Here is a 14,293-nt window from a genome sequence, read left to right as displayed (position 1 = left end):
GATTGGAGATATTTTAAGCAAGTATACTTTGGTCATAAACCATTAATATAAATGCCAAGCAGTATCTAAAATAAATATTCTAAAAGCAATTTAAAGGTGTTGATAGACTGACCAGTGACTAGTCATTGTTTTCACAATATGAAGTAGGTTTTTACCACAGACAGGGTATAATTTTAAACTTCTTGAGATATTTCTCCTCCCAAGTAGGATTAGACACAACAGAATACTGGCGTATTCCCAGGAATCTGACTAAAAGCCGTCAGTGCCATGGTTGGAATCTATCACCTCATCATAAATGTCCTGGACTGAGGAAGTGAAAGGTTCGGTTTCTATTTGTGAGAATGATTACATAACCTATCAATATAATGGCCTTATCCCTTTACTCCAATTATTCTGCAGGGGTGTTTCATGTGTGTATTTCTGTCTTTCTCTGTTCTTTTCTAAAGTCATATGCAGCAGGCTTGCAAAGCATGAGTCTTCAAACTTTAGTGTCTTGGAATCACCTGGTGAACTTATTAAATTATCAATTTCCAAGACCCTTACCCAGAAATTCTAATTTCTTAAATTGATGTTGGAGGTAATTGGCTGAAAACACTTTAAGAAACATCGGAAGTGTATAGTCACCAAAGAGCATTTCAGTGTAATGATTTAAACCTTTTCTGAGATGGGATGAAATAGTGTATCTTAAAGATATTTCTAAACCTACATGTCACAAACTCTCTATTATGTTTACTGTCTTATTCATATCTAGTACTTTCTTCCACTGGTGTTATTCTTCATATGCTCTCAATGGAGTTAGAACCTGAGTACCAGTTCTACCATGCTTGAAAATTGGGCTTCTAAACCATTCTCCTCTCACTGATTGAGCTAGTGTTGGCCAACAATTTATAGCGAACAGAACCTTTTCCCTGTGTTTATCTGTAGTTAGGAGGTTGATGAAACATGCATTCAACACTCAATGTTTGAAACCCAACTAATAACTAAATGGTGCTTTGGTCAGTTTCTATATTACTATCATGCTTTGATTGTGTGCGTCTTATTTTTGCATAATCCTTTTCATACTTAAAAATATGAAACCTCTAACTAAGTAGAAAATTAGAAAATGGTTTCTTTTTTTAGTAAAATGTTTCTCCAATTTACATCCTTAGCCCTGAATTTGCCCTGAGAGAAGAAATTCTTCAGTCACTCAGAAACTGTCAGGGACATATTCTTCTGACTATTTCTGCTTACTTATTTCTTCCCTTTACATAGTGAAGGAAATGTGACAACTGTACCTTATTTTTTTGTGTCTACAAGCCCTCAGGGCATATGTGTTCAGGAACTTCTGTTTGGTACGCTCTTCACTACTTACTTTAAAGAACAGAAAATACAGGAACTATCAAAGCATGTCAAACTATATATTTTTATGTACAATACCAGGCAGTCCAAAGGTAGATGCAGGTCCACATGAAAATGCTTCTCATTTTAAACTAGCCTTTAAACACATTACGTTTTAATGTACACATATGATTTTATAACCCTTAGGGAGAACCAACAAAAGTGTATTATTTGGCCGCATCCAAAATAATAAGTTATTTGTCATTTTCAAGCTATCATTCATTTATTAGCAACATTTGCTTGGATGGTGATTAAAATAGTATTCTAGGGAAGATGGGTAAAGGAGAAATATCTTTTTTTAAAAACTAAGTAATGTTATGTTTTCTAAGAAACCGTATTTTTATTAGAGTTTGTTAACATATAATGTATCTGAAAAGATCTAGAATATTATGTAAGATTTTATAAAACACTTTCTGTGGAAAAGATTGATGTCCATTTATATATGTATACATATATACACATGAAGGATAACATGAAATCTATTGTGTGCTAAATAATATTATATAATTTTCTCAAAGAATGATATCCTAAAGTAAAATGTTTTAAGACAATAGGTACTCTTATTATTTATTTGTAATATATTTTCTGCCTAATTTGAGAAAAGACTTGATGTTTCACAACCAAATTATATATAAAACAAGAAAGAGAATGCAGTATCAAAGACTTAGAATGAGGTAAATATTGCAGTTAAGCATTGAAGTGTCTGATAATTAAGGAAAAATGTGGAAATATCTGTATGATTTGATTGTCTATTAAATATCAACAAAATACATATTATCATATTTCTAAATTCCAATATAAATTAATTTATTGTATATATCCTTATGCAAGGGACAATCACTTCACAAAAGACAATATTTTCAAGAGTGGTCTTGCAGATTTGGAGTTAGGCTTTTGGGTTGCCAGTGGGCAGGTCCAAATTTCTTCTCATACAAAAAAAAAATGAATTTATGTAAGTATTTGGACAGGTACTCAAGTAAAACCCCAGAGTTTTGAAACATAGAGCATTGTAATCTTAAGCTTGGAAAACTTTTAAAGCAGATGCATTTAAATGTAAAAGAATCTCAGTACGATGGAAATCTAATTATTGATGTCATAATCGATATTCTAGATATCTGATAAATAATAACAGTAGTGACTGACCAACCTACACATAAACTACAAAATGAGTTTCCAAGAACTTACATTAATTATCATATTAGATAAAAATACTTCTATTAAGTAATTGAAAACTGGAATATATCTGTCCCAATCTATGAATTGAGCTTTGCCATGATAGCCATGTTTTATGTTGAGTTGGATATTTTCTTTTTTCTGTTCTTTTTATTGTTTCTTTCACTCTTTTACTTGCTTTCTTCTCTTTTTTGATATGTCTTAACTAGAAGTATCTAAGAGATTTGGCTGCTTATAAGGCTCCTGATTCATGATACTAAAACCTTCTAATCAACATTGGGGAAAGCACTGATTTTACTTTGCAACATTATATATGTACCTACCTAAAAATGAAACGAAGAATTTTACATATGTTTAATAGAGAAGGAACTAATCCATATACCATTTCAGCTTGGAATTTAATCTGTGATGACTGTTTTCATTCTGGTTATAGAAGTCTTATTATGATGCTATAAGATGATACCAGTTGAATCTTCAGCAGGTGAGGAATGTGATCAATGCCAAGTCACGTAGTTTGGCTTATGTCATCGAAATGAAAGGTTAATGACAAAGTGCCGAACACTAAAGAATCTAACGTCTTTCATAATTATCCAACAGTGAAATGAATTATAGTGTACCAGTGACCAGTGGTTCAGTAGGTGGGATGAAAACATGTGTGCTCTTAAAATGGAAATAGACTCATAGATACACAGAACAAACTGATGGTTGCTAGATGGGAGGAGGTTTGGGGGATGAGTGAGGAAGGTGAAGGGATTAGGAAGTATAAGTTGATAGTCACCAAATAGTCACTGTGATGTGAAATACAGTATGGGAAATATAATCAATAATGTTGTAAAGACTAGATAGGGTGTCACATGGGGGCTTATTAGGGAGATCACTTTATAGATTATATAAATACCTAACCACTGCGCTGAAACTAATATAAAATAATATTGAATGTCAACTATAATTATATATATATATATATTTCACAGGATGTAAAGTACAGCATAGGGAATGTAGTCAATGGTTTTGTAATAGCTATGTATGATGTCAAATGGGCAGCAGACTTGGGTCATCACTTTGTGAGGGGTGTAAATGTCTAATCATTATGTTGTTTTGTACACCTGAAACTAAATAATAATAAAAAAAGAAAACATGTATGCTCTTACCAAGAAGCATTAGACTGAGAGAACCAGATCGAAGGCTTATTGAGGGAACAGGCTGGAATGTTAAGAACTAGAATTTTAAAAGCTGGAGTTTTAATGAAAGAAGAACTAAATCTGTCCTTAGAGAACTTTCAGGAGAAAAATGTTTAATAACCAAGGGTAGCAAAGATTGAAGCTCACCACTCAAGTCCATAAGTAACGTTTCCGGTGAGAGAAGATCTCTTAGCTTTCTTCCCCCGAACTGTACATCTTAATTGGGAAGAATACTTAGGCTCTGTAATATGTGACATAATAACCATGATATGATAAAGTCAAGTGAAATATCTCATTCTTATATATATTAAGAAGCAACTTAAACTTCTTGGATTTCTTTTTTAAAAATCCATATTATAGGTAACTGTACCCTGATTCATATTGGCATTTGTGTTTAGCCCTAACAGCTAAGATTCCATTGCAATTTACTATAAATTATGAATCAATGTCTGGACTTAGTACTTTTTTTTTTTCTTAAACCTGCTTAGGACTTTTCTTGCTTACATTCTCAAGCTAGGCTTTGGGGAAGGGGAGAGGGAGAAGAGTTTAGGTAGCTTCTTAGCTTACTTATCAAACCAGAAGATGGTATAACGGATCCCCAGCTATTCACAGTTAGGTTTTGTGATGTTTTGCAATATGGAGAGAGGAGAGTCTTTCCCATTACACAGTAGGAATGGAATGCTAAAATTCCTGGTACCACACAGTTTCTTTTCATAGATTTGGAGGGAATTTGTTTCTATCTGAGCTTTCTTATCTTCTTTAATCCCACATTCAGTCTTCAGAGAGATTTAGGTAAAAATAATATTATACTTCAGGAAGAAGTAATTAAAGGAAGCTGTGATCACTTTTAACTACTTCATAATACCATTTTGAAGAGTGGAGATAATCTGTGTTCCCAAAGCGTTGATTAGGAATTTAAGTGAACTTTTCTATGAATGGGAGGTATTTTAATACTATCGTGTTGTCATTTTAAGTGAGTGTGGCCAAATAGTGTCTCCTTTGATCCCAGCAGCTTTTCCGTAGAGCAGAAGAAAATTTTTCCAAATCATATTTTCTGTCAAGTAGCTTTGTCAGAGCAATACCAGCCTGAAATCTCCTAAAATGGTTGTCACTCAATAGATGGTTAGACTATATACATTTCAAAAGTGCAACCAATTAGAAAGTGCTATCTGTTTAATCTGAATACATTTTTAAGGAGTATTATCTGAGTCTTATCAGGAAGCCAGATGATGAATTTTAGATTATAAATTCACTTTATTTGTGCCTCTGATATTAAATGAAATCAGTATGACCAGCCAGCCCTTTCTTCTTCCAAAATTAGTTTTTATTGATTAATTTAAAAGAAAGAATACAAAACTCTGAAGCATTAAACACTAAGGAGTTCACTTTTTGAATGTCTGGTCTCTTGAAAACAAATTATCTTAACATTTTAAGTGGATGATTACCAAGTTAACATTCTCCTCATTTAGTAGTTTTTATGTCCAAGATGAGTGATTTTAGTCACTGAGAAGTCTTTTCCAGAGATCCCGGGCGGGGGGAGAACTGCCAATTTTATCTGGGAGTTTTGGGTGCTCATATTGTTTTATTTACTTTGAATATCTGTGGCTAGAACTCCCAGAGTTAAACATGAGCTAAAGTGAAAACCTCAGTATTTCTAAAATCCTTTTGGAGATGTTAATAAATATGGCATCGTGTAAGATTTATACCATGAGAAAATACCATTCCCTCTTAATCTATAGATAGAGTTTAGGAAGGTTTGTTGAAAATTAAGTCAACATTATCTTTTTTTTAATACACAGTATCCAGAAAAACAGTTCACCCCTCTGATTTGAATTGAACACCTTTGAAACTGAAAGGGCTAATGTGATGGCTATTGTCTTTTCTAGGTTTCATGGAGATTTCTATTTTTAAAAGAGTGCTTGGAGTAATTTTCCATAATGTAGCATTTTCCCTCAGTCATTTTCCCACATTTTTCTACCCTGCACATTTCTTATACTGCAGGATTCCTGGACTCTACTGAACAATTAACATCATATGTCAATGAAAGTTCGCTAAGCTATGTCATTAAATGCCAAACACTAATTTTTTAAGAGTGTGTATAAATTGATAGAAATCTTATATTAAAAGAGTAGATACACCACAAAAAGATCAGTTAAAACTAAAACCAAGGTGTTAACAATGGCTACCTCTTGATGTTAAAAGTAACGTATTGGACATTTTTTTTTACCATAGCTAACCACTGAGTTTGCTATAAATTTGTTCTATCTTGGTGCTACTAATGTCAGATCAGATTTCCCTAAAGTGATGGCTACAATTTTTCCTCTTCCAATTACAGGAGAGTCACTGGGTATTGAAGAATGGCAGATGATCGGAAAGATGATGCAAAGGTACCTCACTGGACCTCAGCTCAACTAACGGAGGCTTCAGCACACCCACATCCACCTGAGATTAAGGATCAGGGCGGGGCAGGGGAAGGACTTGTCAGAAGTGCCAATGGATTCCCATACAGAGAGGATGAAGAGGGCGCCTTTGGAGAACATGGGTCACAGAGCACTTACTCGGATACCAAAGAGAATGGGATCAACGGAGAGCTGACCTCAGCTGACAGAGAAACAGCAGGTAAGTAAGGGCTCTTCTGTCACCATTGCTTGCCTTGTGCTTTGAAGTCTGTTTAGTCTGAAAGTGAATTAATTTACAGCTCTGATCCTGTTTTCACTAGTGCTAGGACTGACATTTTAGTCAGTCAGGGGAAATAGATATAAAAAAGGGATAAAATATCATGGGAACTAGCACGGCATTCCCTCAGATGAGTTGTAATCTCAATCTCATCTCCCTATTTAGTTTTTACCACTTTAATTTTCATAGACAAATTGCCAGTAACTCATTAAAAGAAAACTTCACAAATACTTTGCTACCGATTCTCTTGTATGATTTGGACCTAAATCTGATTGACTAATTAGAAGCATATTTACTTTTTAGGGCAGAAAGGAATGTAGAGTCCATCTCCCAGCCTTTAAAAAGGCAAAAAAAGAGAAAAGAGAAAGAAAGAAAACTAACACAGACACACAGGAACCATTTCATACTTCCTCAGATAGCTTTTTAAGGCCTAATATTAAGATACTTGAAGGAGAACATAATATAATATTTACTCTTAAGTACTTCCTTTCAAAGTATAATTTCTACCAATAGTCTTCTTTACCCTAATTGATAATATTGTTATTAGTGGCGTAGTTATTAATGTAACATTAATGGCATAGAGAAATACTAGCCTGCTCTAATATTCTTCACCATTATTTTCATTTTTCCTGAAATTCAGAATTTAATGCATTTGAACACAGTAATTTGCAGACATGCTAATCCAAAAAGGGTTCGTAAACTAAAAGTAGTAAGAAAGGTTATACTCCCTTCAAAATCATCCCTTATTTATTCAGTGATTGGTTTTCTATACTCCATCAGTTAGTTAGCAGCACTCATCAACTATATGCTCTGTTCAAAAAATGTATTTAAATTTTAATGGAGAAATATGAAAGGCATTTCAAATGAATGAGGAGAAATTATGGATGTACGTAGTGTAAGTTTTTTTGTCAAATCGACACATTCCACAAAGTACTGTTGAGCATTTTTTATGTAGTACAAGGTGTGTTAGCTTCTGTGCCAGGGTGTGTTCAAGGAATGGTCTGTGAACATTGCAGAGCAGTGATCTGGAAGCACACATGAGATCTGTCTATACAGTTAACCCAAATACAAAACACAATGTGTTAAGTACCAAATGAGCAGTACAGAAAGACAAAATTGAACTGGGATTGTTTCTGCTTAGGGCCAAAGTTCCCAAATTGTACACAAAAGCATCTTGGGCTGACACAGCAAACTCACAGGACTGTGGCAGAGTATTTTCAATACTCAAAAGAAACACAGTGGTAGTCAACATCTGTCAAACACTGCATGAACTGTTATCTGAAGGTAGTTCACAGTTTTATCATTAGATCACATTACATTCCTCTTCAAGATCTGGTATTTTAGCCAAGTTCAGTTTTCAGCAGTTGCTGTGATACAAAGCAAGTATGCTGCAGAAATCTATGTGTAACAGGAAAAGAGGCTGGCAGTGTCCAGTCTAATTCAAGGATTCGAGAAGCAGTGTAGTGCTCCACAGGCCACATATCCCATTAGTAAGAAATTGTAGTTAAAAATGAAATAAAAATACTATTTTTACCTTTCATGATTACAATGAGGATTAAATGACGTAATGTGTACAAAGCGAAGGGCTTAAGGAATAGTATCTATTAATTGCTATTATTATTATTATCATTATTATTATTGGTGGTGGTGGGGTGGTGGTAGTGGTTTCAATATGGACAGCAGGGCACTCTTGATCAAGGCATATTTTTCTATAGCCAAGTATAATATAATGTGTAAAGGGTGGGATTTGAATGTCAGGAGCATTAACTAGGAAGATTTTGAAGGGATCGAGGCATGAGGAGATGAGGACAAGTTAGACCAAAATGGATGTGGCAAAGGAAAGAAATAATGTGATAGACCAAGATTTTTCTCATCATCATATCCTGTAGCACTTGATATTATACTTCAGGTACTCATACATGTGTATTGAGTAAGGGAAGGAAGAAGGAAGGAAAGAAAGAAGGAAGGAGAAAAAAAGTTTAATTTTTTTCTAATTAATGGTGAAAACTATGGAAAAGCCTTCTTTTTTATCTCTTGGACTCTCACCAGTTGACTCTCACTATTATGCAAGCTTATAATATGAGGAAAAAATCGTGGTAGAGGGTTTGGTCAAGCAGTGAAGAACCAATTTGCTCACTATTTCATTTTTCCAATGGTCTTAATTACGTATTTAAGAACATCTGAAAAATCTATTTGCCAGGTCGGTATGTCCTCACCAGCTTCTTTGAGAAAACAATATAAATTTAGAAAGAGACTAATAGCTGTTTCTTTTAAATTATGGGTTCAGGAGCATCCAAAGTTAATTTTGAATTCAGTTCAACATATATCACATTAATTTTATATTACCTTTGGGATACTGATTATAAAAGTTTTATATGTATATTCATAGTGACATATATGGGTTACCAGAGTGATGTGTTTAGTTCAAACTATAGTGTGATTTTTAAACTAAGTTCCCTCCAGAAAACAGACCAAGTATTAAGTCATAAACTATCCATGTGTGGTACATTACGGGAAAAGAAAAATGTAAAATATGGTCACCTCAGACCTACAGAGAACGTTCCGGTGATAAGTTAATATGCAATTAAATGTCTCTTCAAACTTTAGCTGAATAAATTTTATTGTTGATGGTTTATGTGTAACTGTTGTACAAATTACAAACAAAAATCATCCCCAGTAAATCATAGTATCCTTAGATCTCATATGTGGTCTTTAAAAATTCTGTCCTTTGATGATGGAGACTACTGATATGAGCTGGCATTGTATTTTGAGGTGATTATTTGAGAGAGCTGTACACTAGCCCACTCTTTTAGCATTCACTTATAATTTGTCAGTATATTGCATTTTTCCCCTCTCAAGGGTATTTCTCAAGACGTTGTTACCATGATATTTCATCAAGTCCTCAGCAATATGTTGTGGTGTTCAGGCCATTACTAATTCAATGCAAAGATCTTTCTTCTACATTCCTTGTTTGCTATAGTCCTCTGTCCATTTTTAGAAAGAAATCTTTCCCCGAGGTTATTTATTTTTATTTATCTCTACGAGCAAGCCCATGATACATGGATTGCAATCATCATATCTCCGTCCTCCTTCCTTCCTTCTTCAGAATGGGCTTACTTCAACCAAAGGTCTTACACCTCATTCTCTCTATCCACCCTTTTCAATGTTCCCCTTCATTTCTGGGCCGTAATAATTTTTAATTTTTAAAGATGCAAGCCTATAGCTTATTTTTGATCTAGGCACTGAGACTTGGGGGTGGGGCAGAGAATGCTATAAGGCGATAATATTTTTAAATGATATTTCCTTACAGCTCATACTTCTAGATGTTGTCTCTTTCCTTACAACTTAAAGATAATCCATAGAAAGGTAGATAGAATTATTTGCTCCCCTATTATGGTTTAACTTTTGATACTTTAAGAATTTTTCTTACATTTATTCATTGAAGTGTCCCTTTTAAAAGCCACACCACAGAAGTTTGGAGAATCTAGCCACTTAGGAAAGTTATTGTGATGATAAGACTAAAGCAGTCATTTTTACATTGTTTTCCAAAGCATGAATCGTAGGAGTAAAGGCTTCTACTAAACGCTTCCTCTCTTTTTCACCTTAACTTTATCGAAGGAAGCAAGAGGAGTATATTTTGGTCCCCACAGAGTTCCAACTCTCAGTGAAAATTAGGAGCCTCATCTTTAAGTTTCTCTTCCAGGGATGGGGCCCAAACTCATATTAGAATCCATATAAAGATCAAATGAAGATAACTGATGGGATCTATCAGGTGACCTTTCACAGTCTTCATCCCAGGTCTAGTCACCCATCCAAGATCACATGACTACAGCCGGAAAGCAGACCTCCTGCTGTATCTAGTGGTGCTCTTTCCACTCTTTACTTTTTCTCCAGATTCAGAATAGCACAGCCAGTTACCCCAGTTATCAACTATAACCAAAAAAAGGTAAGCCTTTTATTGCAGAACTGCCACATTCATGTACTGTTCAGCATGACGGAATCATAACTTTATTCTCTGTTTTCAGTATGAATGGAGAAGAAAGGCAATTTTCAGAAGAAAAGCATGCTTTAGTGATTTTGACTATCTTAAGGTATAGTGCTTCGAACAGTAGTAAAAAACATTAGACAGGGTGTAAAGTGCCTTCATCACCATCAAAAGCCAGGGCCAGCATCTCTTTGAGTAAATTTAAAGATTGAAGGGAATTCCTTCAGGTAACTACCCACCCCTCTTCCCAGGACTGCTTCATTTCCCCATTTCTGGGAATTCTGTCCAGGTCTACGCTCTGCCAAAGAAGTGAGATCTGTGAAAACTCTTCCAGGTCATACATTGTCACTTTTCAGAGTTTACCAATGGAGCTTCTGAAGCTTTGGCCCGCCCTTAAACATCCACATAACTCAAACAGCCAAGTGGTGAACATACTCAGATGTATAAGTTTATTGTTGCTGAAATAATTAATTTAAGCTCGAAAATACATGATAGAGGAAAAGCTTGTCATCATTCACATGCAAAAGACTGAATATACCTTTAAGCTTCTCTTTGTTTCCCTTTTCAATCTTAGAATATTAGAACCTGCCTTTTCTTACCTCTACCATTCTCCTCTGCCAATTTTTCTAGATTTGAGATTTACTAGTGAGAGCCATCATCCTATTTAAATTACAGCATATCGTATGTAGTATTACATTAATGTACATAGAGCAAAACAGTACAGAGCCATTTCTCCTGGGAAGAAACTGAAGCTATCTGCACTACCCCCCAAGGCAAATAAACAAGCAGGCTGAACAATACAAGAGGTTGCAGATTTTCTTTTCCTTGTTGCCATGCCAACCACTCATTGCTCTGGCTGCCATTTCCCTGAGCTCCGCAGAGAGAGGAGTGTGCAGAGCTGAGTTATTTAGCATTCAAGGGTGGATCTGCGGAGAAGCACACGGCCTCACTGCGAAGCTCTGGGCCTGGTGGCGCCGATGGATGAGGACAGAAACTGGGGACCTTTTCAATGTTTTCCTTCGAAAGGTTAAGCATCTGGGGCTAGAAAGAGTGAGAAAGACAAGGATTGATAGAAAAGGCAATTTTACGAGGTTTGTATTTATCATGTTTGCTTTGTCCTATGTAGTCTCTATACCATTTGAAGCAGGTTATGAGTATCAGCTTCAGTCATAATGTGTGGTTTGTCTTGTTGGTAAATGAGAGAATCTGAACCTAATTGAGGGCTAGCTTATGTGGACATTACAATTAAGAACTGCATCTCTTATTCTGGGTAAGGTATGAGCTTGTCTATAGCATATATTGCTAGCCAGAGGTTATAATGCCTTAGAAATTGGAGGAAAAGACAGGCCCAGATAAAATTGTTTGTTTAAATGTGCATTTATAGATAGGGTAGTTCTTCCTCTAAAAATTTACCGTATCTCTATCTTTGCTCTTCAGCCAAAGTCTTAAAACAATATGCGATTGTCTTAAACCAGTAATTCTAAATCAAAATATAAGAAAATTTGTTTTCTGCAAACCTGTTTTAATTAAACCAATGACTCAACAAATTAATACTTGGAATTTCAACTGCCTACAAACACTTCAAGTTATGAAGAGGCTGTTTCTAACACATTATAATATGATATTTAAAAACTAAGATTAATTTGCATACACATTTACTCCCATGTATGTTCTTCCAGCAAATTCCTCCCATGCACTTGTGGAAATCAGTCTCCTTTCTTTACTGTCTTGTTTTGTGCTACATGTCAGAATTACATCACAAGTGCTAAAAAAAACCCCAAAAAAACGGTGTTTTATCATTCTCATCAGTCCACTGACACTTTGAAAAAATATTTTGTTGAATTTGAATTTAATGCAACAGATTTGAGCGAAGAGCAATTCAGACCTGCTTGTAAAGTTACTCTGTCTGGCTTGTTTTTAAATGTAAATATAATTCAATTAGCATTATATGTTTTTTTACTGGATCCTTCCTCCTGATTTTGTATTTTCTAAGACCTTACCAAGTTTTCTCCTTTTAATTTGCTATCATACTTTGTCATCATATTTTTCTTTTTAATGTATTCTAATTTTTTGAGGATTGAAAAATCTCCATGTTTTGTATTAGAGAAGAATTCTAAACATTTCATAATACCTTCTTTATTTGTAGTGAGCAGATGAAAATGATCAGTTATGGAAACAAGTCTTCCCGGATTCATTTTTGGACTGTCTAACCCTTTATTTTAGTTAGGATTATACACAGCCTTTATCTGTCTCGTTATAATTCTAAGAATTCTCTCCTCACAAAAAAAGAAAAGGAGAAAAAGAAAGATAACAGAAAAACTCTAATAGTGATTTGGAACAAATAAATCGCTCTAATATCGTGAGAATATATTCATCATCCATCAATAATGAAATTTTTCAAAAACTATCTCGTGTATGTGCATAAATTGATTATATTGCTTGTATACACCTGAGAAAAATAGTACACCAAATGCCACTGTGAAGGGTGGTTGTGGGTTTGATTTTATTGTTGTTGAGAGGTGGATTGCAAAGTACCTAGCAGTCATCACTCCTTCCTCTTTCCTCCCCAACTTTTTCTGCTTCAGCAGATGAAGCCTTTTTCTCTTCCTTTCATTCCCTCACACTTCACTGCTCCTCAGCACATTACGTAAAGCACGTGCTTTGACTGTCAGGGGAGTCTGGCAATATCAGGAGCAGATGAACAGAACAACTGGTGCTGCATTGCAGACTTGGTAGTGTGAGCATGATCTGACTTGGCATCATGAGTCCTGAGGGGAAAAGGACACTGAACTGCTTGCTGCCTGCTCACTGTATAGCTCATCTCACAGAATGAGTCACCATTTAGCAACACTCATAGAAAATACAATTCAAAACCCAGCCTAGCTAAGGAGCAAAGAAAGAGGAATAGATACTCGTATGTTCTAGGCTCTTGTTGCAACTTTTAACAAATCTACAAATGCTAGGTTGTTATTAGAACACAGAAATGAAAGTTAAACATCTACTTTTACAGCTGATTTCAGTAGTATTCAAAACTTAAGAAGACATTGGGCAAAATAGACAATAAGGGAGGAATCAAGATTCAGTGAAAAATCATCTTTAATATAGATGAGTCAGCTTCCTCAGCCTGAAAATTAGACTCACTATTTTCAGTCCAGATGTCTTATTTGGAAACACAGGTCAAGGCACTGCTGGGATATGAGCACCTCTGATTCTTGTATAAGTGATTCCAGCATGAACGGTCAGTCCTCTGATTGAAATAACAATCTACTCTTTTGTAAAACAAGTTACATTTGCCCAACCAGTCTGTCGTGGTTTCATTCATGTGCAGCATGGTGAAACAAGTAATGGAAAATCATTTGAAAGGGTACATACTACAGGAGAGATTATCAAAAGTCCATGATCAAAGGTACAGAGCTAATGTTGATTTTATTCGCTCAAATGAATCTTCTCTTCCAAACATTCCCATGTACCATGTTTAGATCTTGCTAATAGCATTGATCATATCGAACATTTTATTGAGGTTACTTGTTGCTTGTTTTAATCCCCATGACTAGCTTGTAAAATGTTTTGAGGTAATAGCTGTGCTTCATGAATCTTCATGTTTCTTTTGGTATCTAACGCAGTCCTTATTCTCTATAGTAAGTGCTAATAAATATTTTTGAATTGATATAAAGAAGAGAGAGAGTTTGTATCTGTGTTTGATTTTGAGGATGGAAATCACATCACAAAATGGGGCTACATAAATTTTTACCACACTGTGAGCCATGCATTTGTGGGACAGATTGCATTAGAAAAGGAATACTGGAAATAAAGAGGCAAATAGAGAAAATATGAGAGGAGGCTAGACTCAAAGTAAAGACTGTAGAACTGCTGGTTAGAACAGAAGAGTTAAGTAGGAACC

General features: G+C 35.0%; 1 protein-coding gene across 42 annotated transcripts in view; it reads left to right on the top strand.

The window, feature by feature from the left end:
- Positions 1-14,293, top strand: part of MAP2 (microtubule associated protein 2) — a 260,069-nt gene that overhangs the window by 182,625 nt on the left and 63,151 nt on the right. For 35 of the 42 annotated variants that reach the window (XM_033112936.1, XM_033112978.1, XM_033112974.1 and 32 more), the window contains one exon: positions 6,067-6,350. In XM_033112936.1, the coding sequence (XP_032968827.1) occupies positions 6,089-6,350 (262 nt within the window). In that variant the 5' untranslated portion in view covers positions 6,067-6,088. Of the gene's footprint in view, positions 1-6,066; positions 6,351-11,306; positions 11,484-14,293 lie in introns of those variants that run through there. The other 7 variants (XM_033112972.1, XM_033112969.1, XM_033112967.1 and 4 more) reach the window with 2 other exon arrangements.

The sequence above is a fragment of the Rhinolophus ferrumequinum genome, chromosome 8 (genome assembly GCF_004115265.2).
Source record: "Rhinolophus ferrumequinum isolate MPI-CBG mRhiFer1 chromosome 8, mRhiFer1_v1.p, whole genome shotgun sequence".
Taxonomy (NCBI): Eukaryota; Metazoa; Chordata; class Mammalia; order Chiroptera; family Rhinolophidae; genus Rhinolophus; species Rhinolophus ferrumequinum.
Note: the sequence above shows the minus strand (reverse complement) of the source record. Positions and strands in the feature narration are given on the sequence as shown.